This window comes from Oryzias melastigma, linkage group LG11 (assembly GCF_002922805.2).
Source record: "Oryzias melastigma strain HK-1 linkage group LG11, ASM292280v2, whole genome shotgun sequence".
Classification (NCBI taxonomy): domain Eukaryota; kingdom Metazoa; phylum Chordata; class Actinopteri; order Beloniformes; family Adrianichthyidae; genus Oryzias; species Oryzias melastigma.
In genome coordinates, this window is record NC_050522.1 from 8801001 (window position 1) to 8817949 (window position 16949).

Sequence of the window (16949 nt, forward strand, 5' to 3'; positions counted from 1 at the left end):
AAAGATTTGAAGCAGGTTGAGAAGATGAACAGATGGACGATGAAAAACTGAATCTTAAGAAAGTAAAAATACCCTTTTTTCAAGAAAAACTATCTTATTTATTTTCTGTTTTGCAAGAAAAGTAATCGTATCAAGAACGTTTTTAGATGTCAAAATAACATTAATTTGAGAAAACACTTTTTAGTGACTAGATTTTTTTCTTAAAATAAGAATTCTTGGTATGATCCTTTTCCATTGGACCTTTTTCTCGTGTGAGGACGAGCACACAGAGAAGTGAACTGCATAAATCCGCTGGTCAAATGTTTTATAAAAACAGAGGGATCAGTGCTGTGGTTGCCCTGCACAACAAAATACACAAATAAACCTGAACATTTGCTCTTTACTCTACAGATGAAGGTTCTGTTTCTGTCAGTAGAGGATTCCCTCGGGTTCTAATAGTAAGTATTTCTTCATGGGAGTTGGTAGAGGCAGTTGTGGGACTCCTCTTTGGCAGAACCCACCCAAACTCCTCCTGATGGCGCATCTGGTGAGGTGGAGCAGGCTCCGAGGAGTGTTGCTGCAGACCGCAAACAGCGAGTCATAGAAGTCTCTGTGTCGCTAAGAAAACAAAGAGAAACTGCAGGTATTTTTATTTGAGGAGACTGGTTTGAAGTGCAGATTTTTTATAGAATTACCTGGTAGCACTCATCAGGAAGAGCAGCTCTCCACTTCTTTGTAGGCTTTAAGCGTTCGTAGGAATTTGCAACAATTTCTACGACTCTGGGATAATCGTGGCAGGTCTGCAACAACTGCAAAAGACATTTCAGAGAATGAGAGATTTGCAAAAGCTTGCATAAATAAACCCATGCATGTATCAGTAAGCTCTTCATGCAGAGTAGAGCTGCCACAAACGATTATTTTAATAGTCGACTAATCATCGATTATTTTTTCCAATTGGTCAACTAATCGGGTCATGCATAAAGTGGATGTTAAAGACACATCCTAACCATCATTAGCTTAACCAAAAACTAGACACATAGCATTTCCTGCGATAATGCTAGTGTGAATGTTGTAAGCTGTATTTGGCCGCTGAAGATGCTGAAGCTAGTAGCTTAAAACACTGAAGCTGATAGCCAGCTAAAATATTTGTTAAATGCCAAATTAGCCTAAAAAACAAAAAAAGCCCAAGTTAGAAAAAAAAACCCAGCATGTTGTTGAAAAATTAGCTAAACTCCAAAATAGCCGAAAAAGCAAAAACAGCCTAAATTAGCCGTAATAGTTACCATGTAGGTGAACTATTACCTAAGCTTCAAATTAGTCTTAAAAACTGAAAAAATCCTAAATTAGCCAAAATAGCTAGCATGTTGCTGAAATATTAGCTAAATTCCAAAATAGGCTATAAACCTTAATAAATAGTCCAAAAAAGCTGACATAATGCTATAACTGCCATAATATGAAATGCCATAATATAAAGTAACGACTAATCTACTATTTAATTAGTTGTCGATTATTTTAATAGTCGATTAGTCGTGGCAGCCCTAATGCAGAGTGTTCTTCTGAACCTTGTGGAATTGTGGCGGGTAGATGCGAGCTGCATTGTAGTTGAGCAGCAGCTGATAGCAGAGCTCAGGAATGGCCATCGGCCGGATATCCGTCACTTTGAGGAGATACTGGATGGGGGCACATCCGTTGATGTCCATGGCTCTGGGGTCGGCGCCAGCCTCCAGCAGCATCTGCATCAGGACGTGATCGCAGTTCCAGGCGGCCTTGTGAAGAGCTGTTTTGTGGTCCTCCTCCTTCAGGTTAGGATCTGCATCAAGAAGCAGGTTTTCAACGGAATAGAGTACAGAATGGTATCTTTAATGTGGTATGAAGGTAAGAAATTGATCCAGAACCTCTAACCAGCTTGATGGTCCAGAAGGAGACGGCAAACAATGTGGTGGTCTTGGCTATAGGTTTGCTCCTTTGAGTCGAAGGACCAGAAGACTGCCGTCATCAGAGGCGTCTCCTGGAGGAAGTTGACGGCATTTGGAGAAGCTCCGTGGGCCAGAAGCAAAGCTACCAGTTCTGAAACACCAAACCTTGCCGCTGTGTGTAAAGGTGTGTCCTCCTCATTGTTGTTACTTGCCATGTTTATTTTTGCACCTGTACCAAAGAAATAACTGATTGATTTACCAAGTATGCATTGTTTATCCACCTATAGAGGAGTAGAATCAAAAAATTACTTTCAAGAATTTATATACATTGTTTTGCATTTTATTGAGGGAAATAAGTTTTTGATCCCTCTTGTTGGATAGACGTTGTAGGAAACCCTTAGCAAGCACAGAGGTCAGATGTTTCCTGATGAGCAGGTTTCTGCACATTCCAGGAGGAATTTTGATCCACTCTTTTTTGTGAATTAAGATTAAGTCACAACTCTAAGCTTCAGGTCTCTCAAAGGGTTTTCAATAGGATTGATGTAGGTGGATTGATGCGCCTCTCCATTTTGGAGAGTTTGAAGTCTTTGAAGATTCAGTGTTTCGGGTTTCTTTTCTACAGGTGTCTTCAACTGTGATTAGTCTAACTGGTCTGTGTGAACCAGAACTCTTCATGGTTATAAGGGGACCAAATACTTATTTCCCTCAATGAAATGCAAATAAATGTACATAAATTCTCAGATTCTTGGAGGAATCTAAGAAATACAAAATAAGTATTCGTCTGTCAGGATTCATGGTTTTTTTCTGGTTAAGCATAGAGTAGGATTTTGTTTTATTAAATATTAACTTATTAGATGACTTCCATTTTTGTACCGAATTGAATTCTTGCTGTAGTGTAAAGCTGATATCGGAAATAATAGGTTTGGAACAGTATATTATGGTGTCATCAGCATACAGATGAATATTGGATTTAGAACAGCGGTTCGGTAGGTCATTAATAAATATGGAAAATAACAAAGGCCCAAGGATAGAGCCCTGCGGGACTCCTTTGTTTATTGCAATCAAGTCTGACTGACTGCCCTTAAATGACACACATTGATGACGTTGATGAAGGTATGAGTTAAGCCTCAGGAGAGATGGAGTAGTGAGACTGATGACGAACAATTAATCTAAAGAAGGTAATGGTCAACTAGATCAAAAGCCTGTGTAATGCCCAGGAAAATAGAACCTGTGCAGAAGTTGTTGTCAAAATTTGTAAAGATTTCATTTGTAAATTTCATGAGCCATTGAAGTAGAGAAGTGTTTTCTAAATCCACACTGAAATTGTTATAGTAGATTGTTGGTAGTGAGAACTAGACAGTTGATTAAAAATAATATTTTCAAATACTTTTACAACATAAATGATTGTGATTGGCGTGTAGTTATTCAGTTTTAAGTGGGCAAACCAACAAAATCAGCAACTTATTTCCTCCATTCCCTCCCATTATCTTCACCTTTGAGGATGAGCTGCTTGGCACAGTCCACAGACTCCCTGGTGATGCAGTAATGCAGCGGTGCATGGCCGCTCAGAGACAGACCGTTGACCTTTGCCCCGTGAGCCAGAAGCAGGGCCACACAGTCGCTGTTGGAGACCTCACAGGCCACATGCAGCGGTGTTTTCCCATTCGGCATCCGATTTACCGCCGCACCTTTCTGGAGGAGCACCAGAGCCGTTTCCACCGCATTGTACATCACACACACGTGGATCCCCATCGCCCAGGACTTCTCCAGCTTGTAACCTGGAAGCCAGTATCCTGACAAGCACAGACACATTCAGACAGAAAATTTTTAGCAATAAAAAAATATTATTTCAAATATTATTATATTGGTTTCATTAGCCAGGACTAACATTTCTGAAGATTTACTGCCATCTAGTGGTTTGGCCCAGCTTTGAAAACAACTTGAATTTCATATAAATGCAAATATACTCTTTTCTTTCCTTCTCACCTTGTTTATATGAGGCCAGCACCATGCTGGGGTCATCCACTTCCAGCACAGTATCAATGTCTAGCTTGCCAGCGTGCAGAATCTTCAGGACCTCCTCTGCATTGTTGGCCTTCAGGGCCTGAACGAAATGTTCCTTCAGCTGCTTCACAGCCAGCTTTCTGGGGCTCATTTCCTCCATGAACTCACAGTCACTCGGGTCTTGCATTGATTCTAATGCTGTCCGCAGAGCATGGAGGAAGTTAGAAATGAATAAACAGATAAATGAGATAAAGGAATAGAGTAATTCCTGCATTGCAAGGTCTCCATTAGTCTAGTCATCGAGTTGTGTAAAGGGAGAAGAAGAAAATGAGGAAGAGGGGTGGAGGTGTCATGAGGATGTCATCTAGGGAAGAAAATAGATCAGCGTGCAGCTAGAATGAATATAAATAGAAGACATAGAGGAGGGGGGGGCAGTAAACTGTGCCAAGTCTAGGCCAGCTGTTCTTCAGAGAGATCCAAGGTTAAATTCAAATATCCAGACACTTTTAAAGTTTAAAAAAAATACAAATAAAGAAAAAGTAAGCAGTCAAAATTTTCGTTAAAAACCCATTAAATGAAACGTGTTCCTTGTCTTCTGCCCTGCATTTCATCATTATTCCACTAGAGACAGTGGAAAGGCTTTTCCTGCTCATTTAAAAATGGCTGCCTCCCTGAAAGTCACTTTTGGCGGGAAAAAAAGTGGTGGGAAAAGTTTTGTTAATTTTAAAACTTTATGATGGGAATAATAGTTTTGGATGACTGAGGACAAAGACTAAGAGATTTGAAGTGACGAGAAAGTGAAGCCTTTGTGGTAGCAGTTTGTGTTGATTTGTGCTTTTTATCAGATTTAATAAAACAACATGAAGCTAAAAGGGATTTTGCAATTTATTGAAAAGTATAAGCTTTGAAAGACGATGTGTGGAGCTCCAAAGAAAATCCTTTTTTCCAGTTTTCTAGATGTTTTCATCCCTGTTGTTTGGATTCAGAAACATCTATTTGTGTTTAAGCTTTTAAAGTGCAGCTCATGTTTTCAAATTTATTGCAAAGTTCAAGTTTTATAAATTTTTTTAAAGTTACGATCTTAAACTGTTGATTTTTTTTCACATCTTGTTCTTTATCATTTTTCTGGAAGCTAAATGTCGGGAAAACCCTTTGTGAAAACGCATGTTTTACCTCTGCCTGCCTGACCCTGATTTAGCTTTGCCTTTAGCTGTGCTTCACTCCTGTTCCTTTTGTCTATGCCAATAAAACCCGCTGCACTTGGATCCAGTCGTCTGCCCGTTTGCGACAAAGAGATTTTGAATTATTCCAAATCCAAGAAACAAAAAAAATAAAAATGTGTACATTTAAATATATAAACATTCAAAATGTTTATGTGAAAATGTGTCTGTGTAAATATTCAAATTGTAAAATTGTATGTAAATCCAATCTCTCTCTCTCTCTCTCTCTCTCTTTCTCTCTCTCTCTCTATATATATATATATATATATATATATATGCAAACGTAAATATGTAGCAAATATATATAAAAATGTATGAAATAAAAAAATAATAAAACCTTTGAGAACCGCCACCTTAACGTGGTGGAGGGGTTTGTGTGCTCGAGTGATCCTAGGAGCTAAGCTATCGGGGCTAACACCTTTGGTGGGGCCTCTAATGACAGACAGGTCCGGTGATGAGTCAGACTAAGAGCGGTTCAAAACCTCCTTGAAGAACCAGGTACCCGATACTTATTTCTGTGTTTTTATCAGGTCCTCAGCACCACAGACACCTGCAGTGAGGGAGTTTGTGGCCGCTGGAGAGGAGCTGCTGCATGGGCTGGGAAGGGCTGCTGCCAACAGAGAGACCTTTAGAGCCCAGTTCATGGTCCACTTTTCTGCAGAGAGAGCTGTGCCATGGCGGCCCACGGGACAATGTCTTCTGTCATGTCCTTCAAAGACTGACCGTCTTTTAAGAGCCACCCACAACGCATTGAAAGCTAGATTGCCTCTTTTTCAGAGTTTATAGGCACAATGGTGAAAGGATTGCATTGCATTGTCACAAAGTTGTTTTTTTTTTTCAAATAACCTTGCCATTTTTTCACTGCAGCTTAAGAAAAATCAGAAAAAGTTTTGGTGTAACTATTCTAATCTTAAATAATCTAGTTCCTTGTGGTAATCTGTTGTGCCGGGGCTTGCCAGCGTGGTCTGTGGTTGTTCCCATGATGCTCACCTTCACTGAGATGAATGGCGTCCCGCACTGCTTGTCCACCAGAGAGCAGTATTGTGCCAACATTGTTCCAGAACCCCAGGACTAGTCAAGAGATTCTGTCACTACCATAGACTTACAGGACATTACCCAAAGTATCGGTTCATCCATCCAAATGATCAGAATCAGGTGTTCTAATCACTTGGCAGGGCAACAGGTGTATACAATCAAGAACTCAGACTGTGTGGAACTGTCATAGGACTCCACCAAATCCAGTCATGAAATTTCCCAAATATCCCTCAGCCAAATGTCAGCTCTATCATAATGACATGGAAGAGTTTGGGAACAACAGCAACTCAGCTAACAAGTGGTTGGTCACATAAACTGACAGAGAGGGGTCAGGGTGATGCTGAAGCACGCAGTGCAAAGAGGTCACTGACTTTCTGCAGAGTACGTATGTCCGTGACACAAACCTGTCACGCAAAATCCGATAACCAATGGTGGCACAAACTGCGGTCATAACAGGCCGTATTCATTAACGGGGCATATCTGTTTAAGAAAGTGAGAAAATGTCGAGTTTTTATCAGATGATATTCACAATCTAAGTTCAAAGCAGCTGATAAGAAAGATGACGCAGCATTCCAGCAGCATTAAATGCATCACTTATGATGAATCATGGAGACTACAAGAGTCTCACCATAGATTTCTGCGAAAATGTGCTTTTGTGATGGCGTAATAAGGGATTTGTGAGTAATTATAAAATATTTGAGTGTGTAACTAATATGTGCATGTGTAAATTGTACAATACGCACATACAATTCAAGAATTACGCAGAATTACGCAAAAAAAGAAAAAAAATAAGAAAAGCAGATATATTTATAAATATACTTTAGATCCAAAAGGGAGGTAACAATTCACAGAATTACGCCCTCGATTACATTCTATTTTATCTCCATAAATCTGAGGTTCAATAAGCAGCCAAACTCCCTTCTCTAGTACTCTGGAATAGACTTTCCCAAGAAAGGCAGAGGAGTCTTTCCTTCTCCATGACTCACTGACTGCTTGATTGGACTAAGCTTGTTGGTTCTGTTGATTATGATTTAATTCAAGTTTATAATCTTTTATTGTTTCATCACTTTTGCTGCACTTTTTTCTTTGAGGCTCTTTAATGTCTTAAGAATGAAACAGAAAGTTCTTTGTTTGTATTTTTACGTCAATTCTTGTTCTAGATCAAAATATAAGAAAAAAGTTGATTCTGTGTCTTAATAGGAGACTTTACAATTTCTGTGAGTGAGCTCCATCTAATGTTAGAGTTGAACTCTTGCAGGCACAGAAAGTGGAATTTTATTCTTTTTGTCTCCAAAATGCATTCATCAACATAGTGTAGAAATATAGTCAGTCAGGACAATAAATAAGTTAATCAATATTGAAGTCTTTAAATGTCAAATTAAGGAAAATGATTTTAGAAAACTAGAAAATTGATTAAAAGGTTTGTTTGTTTCACAATTAAGTCTAATCTGAAAGATCAAAGTCTTGCTCAGCCTCTGCCGCCTTCAGCTAAAAGTCATTTTTACCTTTATTGTTTTTTAAAGTCATTTTTTTAAATCATCAAAAACATTCCTGTGAAAGACTGGCTTGGTCTGCATGTTTTACTTTTAATCGCGGATTTGACTTTTGCACAGGTGTGGTGGTAAATGTTTAAGCAGTTGTACAGTTTCTATCACAGAAGAAACTAGTAGCATGTTAAAATGGTTAAGAAAAACACTTTCGAGATGGTTTTATTTTGAAAAACAGTGAGGAATTGAAGCATTTGTGCTTTTATGAATCTAAAAAATATTTTTTTTATCTCTAACAAACTAAATTTTGATATTTTTTCTTCATTTATTTGCATGTTATAGAACTTTAAATCTCTTATTAGCTAGTTGGGATAAATGAAACGTGTTTCTTAAATGCTTTCCTCACAGCAGCCCTTCCACCAATCAGCTTGTTTCTACACGTTTGTGAGAGTTTCAAAGTTAAAAGTAAAATTATTGGCCATAAAAATCCATTGTTAAACCCATTGAGCTAAAGGTCTAATTACAAGCATATTTTCGATCTTTGCATTTTTTCCAAGTCCAGTTTAGTTGTAAAAAAATACATGTTTAAAAGTTATGATATGAAGTTCAGGCTTCAATAGAAACTCGTACAATTTTGTGGATTTTAATCTGAATATTCTGTCAATTATCTGATGTTGTGGATCAACAAAAGAAACAGAAACTGGACAGTGACTGCACATTTTATTCAGTGACAGGCGGCTGCCCTTTCAAATATTTCTGATTGCGAAAAAGACAGCCAGGCAGAATGACAAAAGAGGAGGAGGAGTTAGAAAAGCTTTTGAAAAGTGAAAGAAGAAGTTGGTGGCATTTACCATTCACTCTATTTACACAAAAAATCCGACTTGATTCCACATGAGTTGAACGGTGTGCATGTCAGACGCTCACACAATCACACACACAGGTTAGCAAGAGGCAAGCAGGATGAAACACCTAAAGAAAGAACAGTGGAATCTCTCTTAGTCTCTCAGACACACCATAAAAAACAAGGCTTTTGGAGGGTTGGTACAGCATATTGCTCTGTGTTTACATACAAAAGAGTGCAGTCCTCTGACTGTGAGGGGTTATTCACAGGGACGTTACAAAATATCTCAGAGGAGCACGTCTGGAGCAGTTTATCGGGTGACATGGGAGCAGTGCGAGTGGTAAATAAAACATAATGGGGCAAAAGCTGTTTCCCTCTCTCTAATACATCCTTCAGAACATCCACATGAATATAAGCAATCAATAAACGAAATGTTTTATTTGTTTTTTTGGCAAATAAAAGTAACGTTATTGATAAATGATTCAAAAGTCAATAAAACTCTTAATTTCAATAAGTTACAATAAACAATTGCTTTTAAAAATATAGCAAAAAATTACACGTTTCTGATCAGGAACTCTATTTGTGCTGCATGGGGTTTTATTGAGAAGTAAACTGTTGTTGTTTACTTACCAGCAGCTTAACAGCAGGGCTTCTTAAGACGAACGAGGACTTACAAAAAAAGGTAACCCCACTTCTGTGACGGTGACAGGTATCTCTACACAAATTGTAAACTGAGAAGATTATAAATATGGGTTGTACATTTCTCACTTATATTAAGAACTCTATGCAAAACAAGAATAATTAGTTTTAAATTAAGCAGTAAAACAATTAAATTAAATAATTCTGCAGTAAAACTTTCTTTTCTCCATACTTATTGAAGTGGTACTTTCATGGTACTTTTGTTATACTTAAAAGGTAGTTTCTGTGTAACTACTCTCCTTACAGTACTATAGCTTAACATGTACATTTAACACATTAAATGGTACTTTCTGTGTTCCTACTCTCTTCGCATTAATGATAATTACTAGGGGTGTGCACTGGCAAGAGCCTGGCGATGCGATAAATATCACGATACATGTATCGCAATACAACACAGTACCAGAATCAATATTTTACTAAATTTTAAAGACAGTAGAATACACCTATCACATTAATAAAATGGTAAAAGCACAAAAATCTGCACTTTTTTTATTGTACCAGTAGCAACTTGGCAGATTTTCAGTATCCATTCCAAGTTAAAACCAAGTAGCACTAAGTCGCGGTTACAGATCGGGTAGAAACATTAACTCAAGATGGTTCTGGTGAGATCTTGTTGAGTTTTGGTGCGGTGAAGGGCTGTTGTTTGCTTTTAAATAATTAATCAAATATTGTGTTTGCAGCTTTTTAAAGCAATACAAGTATCGCAATATTTCATTGAATCAATGAACCCCTAGTAATTATAAGAAAAACACAATAAAGTACCACATAAATACCTATTTTTTTACATATAGTGAGTACTAAATCAGTAGAATGTAAATTCTGGGTACTTCTTTGTGGTATTTTTTTTAATGGTATTTCTAAGATAGTCGATGTTTACTGACTATCTTATTACACAAAGCAAATACCTTAACAAATTAACAAATGTATTCAAGGTACTGTATTTGTCCTTACATGTGGTAGGTACCACAAGAGACACATTACTCAACATGTAAATACTCAGGCGGTACCATGTAAAAACCCAGTGGGTACAATATAATCACTCAGTAGGTACCACGTAAGTATGAACCAAAAAGTACCACAGCAAGTACCACATAAGTACCCACAGAAATACCATGTAATTACCACTCAAATACCCTGAAAGTACTGTACTGTAAAAGAAAGCGTTACCTTCTCGGCAATAATAGCAAATAATTTCTATCGTTGATCAATCAGGTTCCATAACATTTTAAGACTATTGCCTCTCTATCATCCCACAAAAAAAAATAAAAATAAAATAAAAACATCTAAATCACTAAATTCCATCCACTTTACTGAAAATATTCTAAATGTATCAGCATGGAAAACTAGATTTCAATGTGTTTCAATGCACAAAACACTCAGAAGCAGGCAGAGCTCAGAAGATTTGTACAACTCTATTTCCTAAAGGCAGCAGCGGGGTTTACTTTTTGCTATAAAACGATCTCTATAGCAGGTTACAAGTTAAGCAAAAGCATTTATTATAAGGAATTTTAGGAGCTTTTTTGTTGTAGTTTTGCATTATAAGTTAGGCAAGTTAGAAATGACAAAGTACCTGAAAACCACTCAGTAGTATCCCTATTAATACTGTAGGAGGAGCTGTATCCCGTGTGGTCACATTTACAGGATTTTTGCACTTCCAGTCTTCTCACTGAGTCCCAGAGATGTTAAATTCAGTGATGGAACTAACAGCACGAGGACACCTAGTGGTGGGAGGTGGAAACTGCCCCCTCATCTGCACCACACAGGCCTGTTGTGGCCTCGCAGCGTTAAAGCTGAATGTATATACACGTACTGACATGGCACATCATCTTACATCGTTTGTACAAGAGTTTCATGTCCACTGGTGCTAACAGAATGTCTGAAGATGATATGGGATGAGCTTTTCATATAATTAATCTGGATATGAGAATAAATAAACCCAATTTACAGCTATAAACAGCAAAATAAATAAGTCTGAAAATTCTGAGGGGGTTAAAAACACAGGAGGCGTAACATGAGGCCAAATGACGGGCAGCATTCTCCAAAGTCTTGTTTTGGTATAACTTGAACAGGTGATTCACAGCTGCTGACTGTAGGAGGTGCAGCTCCACCAGCAGGAGAGCCTCAGGGTTCGTTCGCGGGACCTGCTGTCTTTCTCTTTCAGCAGCCAGGTGCTACTTAGTTTGGTGCTACAGAAAAGTGAGAGGATTCTCCTCACTCTGTGGCGTTTCCTTTCAGTGCGTCTTTCTGTTGCTGCTCCAGCTCTTTCTTCCGTTGCTTCTCACGCTGTTTCTCCATTTTCTCCTGGTTCCTTCTGGCTTTCTCCATCAGAACTTTAAGGTCTTTGATCTTTTTCTTTATCACAGTACGGTCCTGGGAAGAAGACACTCCAAGAGCCTAAAAAAACAAACATACAATACAGTTCAAATAACATTGACTTGTGCTGTATCGAGTATCCGAAAACTTGGATTTTTGTGATCTGTTCTACAAAGTTTGAATAAGAATAATTTTGTCTCAGATTCCCGATTTATGATCTTTGGTAGAGTGTAGTAAGAATACATTCAGGTAATGTAATTATCACTCTAAAGTTGCAGAATAATGTTTATTTTTAAGCACATCAACTGAACAGAATTACACACTACTGTTACAGGAAGTTAAAAATCTTCAAAGTAAAGCGCCGGTCAAGATTCTTATTTTCAAAGTAAGGCTATCAAGTGTTTTTGTAGATGGAAAAAAAATAGTCTGAATTCTAGTTTACCTAAATAAGGTCTGAAAAAACAAGTTTGTTTTAAATGTACAAAAGTTGACCATTTTAATTAAAAAAATAACAAAATATGAAAATTGAAAAATATTACAAAAATCTCACAATCAAATTATGTGATCTTATACGTTTTTTGGCATTTGCACTAAAGATTAAAAAGTCAGATTATAAAACGTTGGAAACAGTGTTGTCAGTTTAGATTAACGGAGTGTGAGTATTTAAAACTTTTTTTTCTCATAATGAAATTCACTTTATCATGATTATAAGAAAACAAGATTTTTTTCTAATAACATTTACTCTCATTTTCATAGAAAAAAAAAAAAAATTTCTCATGATAACAACATTTACTATCTCATTATCACTAGAAATCAAGTTTTTTCAGTCATTTTCACTGATGTGTTGCTGTGTCTTCATTTACTATCTTCATTTTCATATTCATCAATGTGCTGAGTAAAAAAGTACCTTAAGATCAGAGCTGTCCAGCTGCAGAAGCTGTTCTCCATCCACGTTTTTGGCAGTGAATTCTGGAACCAAATGCTCTAAGCTGAGGCCCGTGAGCCAGAGCGCCACCTGCTGTGAAGTCCAGTCTGAGACGCTGCGGTTCTGACACTCCTGCTGCGTTGAAAACTGCAGCTCGTCTAAAATCTGAACATCACAGAGGAGGAAAAAAAACATGAAACCTTTGACAAACATGGCAGCTCTACACATAATCTATAAAAGATGCAGGAAAATGAGATGAGGAGCATTCCAGCTTAGAGACAGATGTATAGCAGCCCTGAAGTGAAAAATACAAACACATTCAAGAATGATGGAAAAAAAACACAAAATGCAAGAATCGGTACTAAAATCCCCAAAACTGTTAAGAATTATTTCTATTTTGCTTTTATTCTTTATAGTGTTTACATCTTTTGTGCTTGTTTTTTAATTATACATGTTTTATCATTGTGTTTTAAATGGTTTTTGAATGATTGCATTTTACGGATCAGGGCTACCACACGTTCTCTCTGTTACAGAAGCGCAGATAAACAATCCTCTTTAATCAGAGCGATGATGAGCAGCCATGAGACCCAGACAGACAGACAGCTCATGCACAAACACAAACACACAAACAGAAGATAACGCAAGTCCTGTGGAGGCTGGCGGCCTCGGTCTCACCTCGTCATCTATCATATCCAGACTCTGAACGCAGCAGCATAGAAAACAACAGAGAAGACCTCGGTTGGTGACAGTAGAAAGTCGTCCGTAACATAGAATGTGTGGATTCTGCTTTAATTTGAAAAATTAATTATGATGTCTTCTTTACTTTATAAAGTTTTTACAATACAATTTAAATGAAACGCAAACTGTTGTTTTTTAGTGATGTATTTCTTTTTATTAATTTTGACCGGATTAGATAAAAATAAACACCATAAATAAACGCACACTACAGCGCCCTTAAAGGGCCATCGAAGTAAAAAAAAAAAGTTTGGTTACTAATAGGTGCACACCAGATACCAACAGGTGCGCACCAGATACCAACAAATGTGCACCAGATACCAACAGGTGCGCAAAAGATGCTAACAGGTGCGCAGCAGATACTAACAGGTGCGCAAAAGATGCTAACAGGTGCGCACCAGATACTAACAGGTGCGCACCAGATATTAACAGGTGCGCACCAGATACTAACAGGTGCGCACCAGATACTAACAGGTGCGCACCAAATACTAACAGGTGCGCACAAGATGCTAACTGGTGAGCACCAGATGCTAACTGGTAAGCAGTGGATCCAGTGCACACCAGCTAGTTTCTGGTGCTCACCGGTAAGTAACCTTATTTCTTTGTAACTTCTTTTTTTTATTTTACTTTGATGTCCCTTTAGGGGCTCCGTAGAAGCAGAACAATGAATGACAATATGCAAACCTCAAAACTCCTTTGGATGAAAGTTAGCTACCTGTTTTTTTCAATTCAAACTTTTATTACAAATTTATACAAAAGGTTTCTGGAGACGAATTGGAGAAATGGACACTGGAAACAATCAATTAAGGTGAAAAGAAAAACAATCAACATCCATGCATTTTGTTGAGTCCCTTATATCTATTTAGTAGATTGTTTTTATAAATATTTTTTATGGACTGACAATGTCTGAGGTTATTCCATATCTTTGTGGAGATACAGTGAAGTTTAGCATTTGATAGGACTAAAGCAGAAGTTTCCAAACAACAAACTTTAGACCACATAAAAAAAGGCATTTTTTTGCATCTGTAAACAGACTTTAAATACTTTAAATCCCAACTTAATGAAATTTGCACTTGAATAGAGACAACTTCTTGAATTTAATGAGATGACTTTATCACTTTTACAGACGGGTTGGTACTCTGTACACATTTAATGAAGCTTATTATTGTTATTTTATTTTTTTCTGCAACGTTAAAAACATTTTTTTGAATGGGAAATGTTTTTTAAAACTGCAAATTAGAGTTGTGCATTGGCAAGAGTTGAGCAATACGATACCTATCCCGATACATGTCTCGTGACGTGATACACTTCATGATATATCACAAGACTGTACCAGAACAAGTCTTTAAACTTGGCACAGACTTTCGGTTTGGTACCCGTCCCAAGTAAAAATTACCTTGTACATGCCTCAAAACAACAAAAACCGATGCCAACTAACAGTCGGGGGTATAGGTAGAAAACAAAATTAAATATTGTAATATTTGAATCGATACAAGCACAAAATATCGCGATATATCACCAAATGAATTGTTTCCTCCACCACTATCAAACAAAAAACAGAAACGAAGAGGTAAAATTCACCACCCACTAATTTCAATTGCAAAAACAGATTATTCATTTCAGATCAAATGGAGCATTGTTACATTTTTTTACGCCAGAGTACCTCGTTGGAGGAGAGCTGCACGCCGCGGGACGTCCCGACCTCGCTGAGCACACCGCTGATCTCCACCGAGCTGCTGCTGCTCGCGCTCACATCATCGCTCACAGTTGGCGCCTGAGAAATCAAAACCAAACACAAAAGTAGCGGTGAGAGCCAGCTGGCTTTGAGACAAACTCTACTATATTAGTAGGAGTGCTTATTGACATTTCTGTGATGATCTATCTATCAAAATCACTGCTTTCTAAATGGTGATAAAGTGGATCTGATTAAAGAATCAAAAAGATTTTCATATGAAGCTATTAAAAGCACCTAAAACGCTCGAGCTGTTTGACAGCCTGTAAATGTGAGTTAATGATCAAGAGGGACGAAACTGGAGGATGTCCAAACCCAGGAAACGGTTCTGTCCTAAAAGTGTGAGACAGAAGCCTGAGTCATCAATAGATGTCTTTTTCATGGCAACACTCACAGATTCATAATAAAAAGTGAGATTTTAAAGGTTTAAGGTAAACGAAAACTCATTGAATTCTCACTTAGAAGCTTCAGATTACTTATCTGCATAAATTCTTCATTGATTTATCTTCAGCAAAGCTCAGAGAGATAACATAATTCTCAAAAATCATCTTTTTAGCCCTTTGGTAACCACATCTGATACAAGACTCAATTAAAAGCACATTCCTGCAAACTCTTGCACTAAAAGAAAATATTTCATCCTCATGTAGCAGGACCTCATTTCTCTGATTCGAGATACACTGATGCACACAGAGCATTTCTGAGCTAACCAAAGATATTTACAACGATAATCGCTTCGAATTAGGCAATTAGAGCATTTGGTTAGAATGATGGATTTCTGGGAATTTGACAGGACAATTTCCAATCAAAGTAGTCCTCATTTTGAGTGTGAACTGATTTTCATGATTACTGATTATGTGAACAAAAAGTGAGGAAATACAATACCACATAATATGAATAGGAGAAGAATTGAGGCCACAGAAGGGAGTTCTGTTCAGCAAACATAAAAGAACCCCATAAAACAGTCTATTTTCTGATGATCATGAAGCGTTACAGGTCTGATAAGAAGTGTCGTATTTTTTAGAGAATAAGTCACATTTTTTTCACATAGTTTGGCCAGTAATGCAACTTAAAAGGGATTTTTCTTAAATAAATAGTTGTTGTTTTGACACTAACAGCCACTAGAGGGCGCTTGAAGAAGAAGAAGAACCCAATAAAATACATTGAATAGAATCTCTGCGCTATGAGTTACGTATGCAAAGTCGGACGCCATATTGGAAAGGGCAAGATGCCTGCTCACTGCTGTGCTCAGACTGCACAAACAGAGCTGGGAAGACAAAAATGTGACTTTTCACAAGTTATTACTGTTAGCTAATAAAGGAGAACTTATTGAAAACTTTTTAAGAAGATCATAGTATTTTACTCTCAGTAGTGAATGTTTACACAAACTGAGCCTATTCAAAGTCAATGGTAGCATCAGACTTTGATCTATTTCCATATTTTCTGGCAGGACTAACTTTCGTTTTTTGTTTTGCAGAGGATGACCTTAGAATTTGTATGTATGTTCGACCTCAAATCAGACCAGACGACTTGCTGAATTGAAGTTAAAGTTAAAGTCCCACTATTTGTCACGCACCTAGATTTCTGAAATTTGTTCTCCGCATTTGACCCATCCCCTGGGGGAGCGGTGAGCTGCAGACACAGCCGCGCTCGGTTTAACCCCCCAGTCCAAGTCCTTAGTTCTGAGTGTCAAGCAGGGAGGCACTGGGTCTTATTTTTAGAGTCTTTGGTATGACTCGGCCAGGATTTGAACCTACGTTCTTCCAATCTCAGGGCGGACACTCTACCACAAGGCCACTGAGCTGGCTGAGCATATTACTACGTAGAGAAAAAGAAACTAACTAAGATTCCATCATTTGCGGTGAGTTAATCCATATCTGGTGTTGTGCCAAGATATGCTTCCCCTGCCAGAATGTGTATCCCCCGTCACGACACCACTACTGACATCGTTGATTTGCTTCGTAACTGTCATATTTTGGACCAAAATGCGTTAAAAAAAAGGTGGATTTCAACGATATAGTTTATTCTGGAGTTTTTGGGAGTTCAATGTCATATTTGCATTTTTT

General features: G+C 37.7%; 2 protein-coding genes across 7 annotated transcripts in view; both read right to left on the reverse strand.

Moving 5' to 3' along the window:
- Positions 1-24: 24 nt before the first annotated feature.
- asb4 (ankyrin repeat and SOCS box containing 4) lies at positions 25-4660 on the reverse strand. Its single transcript, XM_024299003.2, has 6 exons — positions 3882-4660; positions 3389-3688; positions 1882-2124; positions 1542-1789; positions 675-788; positions 25-597 (listed from the first exon to the last, which is right to left on the reverse strand). The coding sequence occupies exons 1-6, from the start codon at positions 4171-4173 to the stop codon at positions 409-411; spliced, it is 1386 nt and encodes a 461-aa protein (XP_024154771.1). The 5' UTR covers positions 4174-4660; the 3' UTR covers positions 25-408.
- Positions 4661-8342: 3682 nt separating this feature from the next.
- The window catches only part of ppp1r9a (protein phosphatase 1, regulatory subunit 9A), an 80699-nt gene continuing 72092 nt past the window's right edge, over positions 8343-16949 (reverse strand). For 3 of the 6 annotated variants that reach the window (XM_024299024.2, XM_024299032.2, XM_024299014.2), the window contains exons 17-20: positions 14818-14928; positions 13095-13118; positions 12402-12584; positions 8343-11575 (exon numbers count right to left, since the gene is read on the reverse strand). In XM_024299024.2, the coding sequence (XP_024154792.1) occupies positions 11393-11575; positions 12402-12584; positions 13095-13118; positions 14818-14928 (501 nt within the window). In that variant the 3' untranslated portion in view covers positions 8343-11392. Of the gene's footprint in view, positions 11576-12401; positions 12585-13094; positions 13119-14817; positions 14929-15509; positions 15814-16949 lie in introns of those variants that run through there. The other 3 variants (XM_024299048.2, XM_024299042.2, XM_036214227.1) reach the window with 2 other exon arrangements.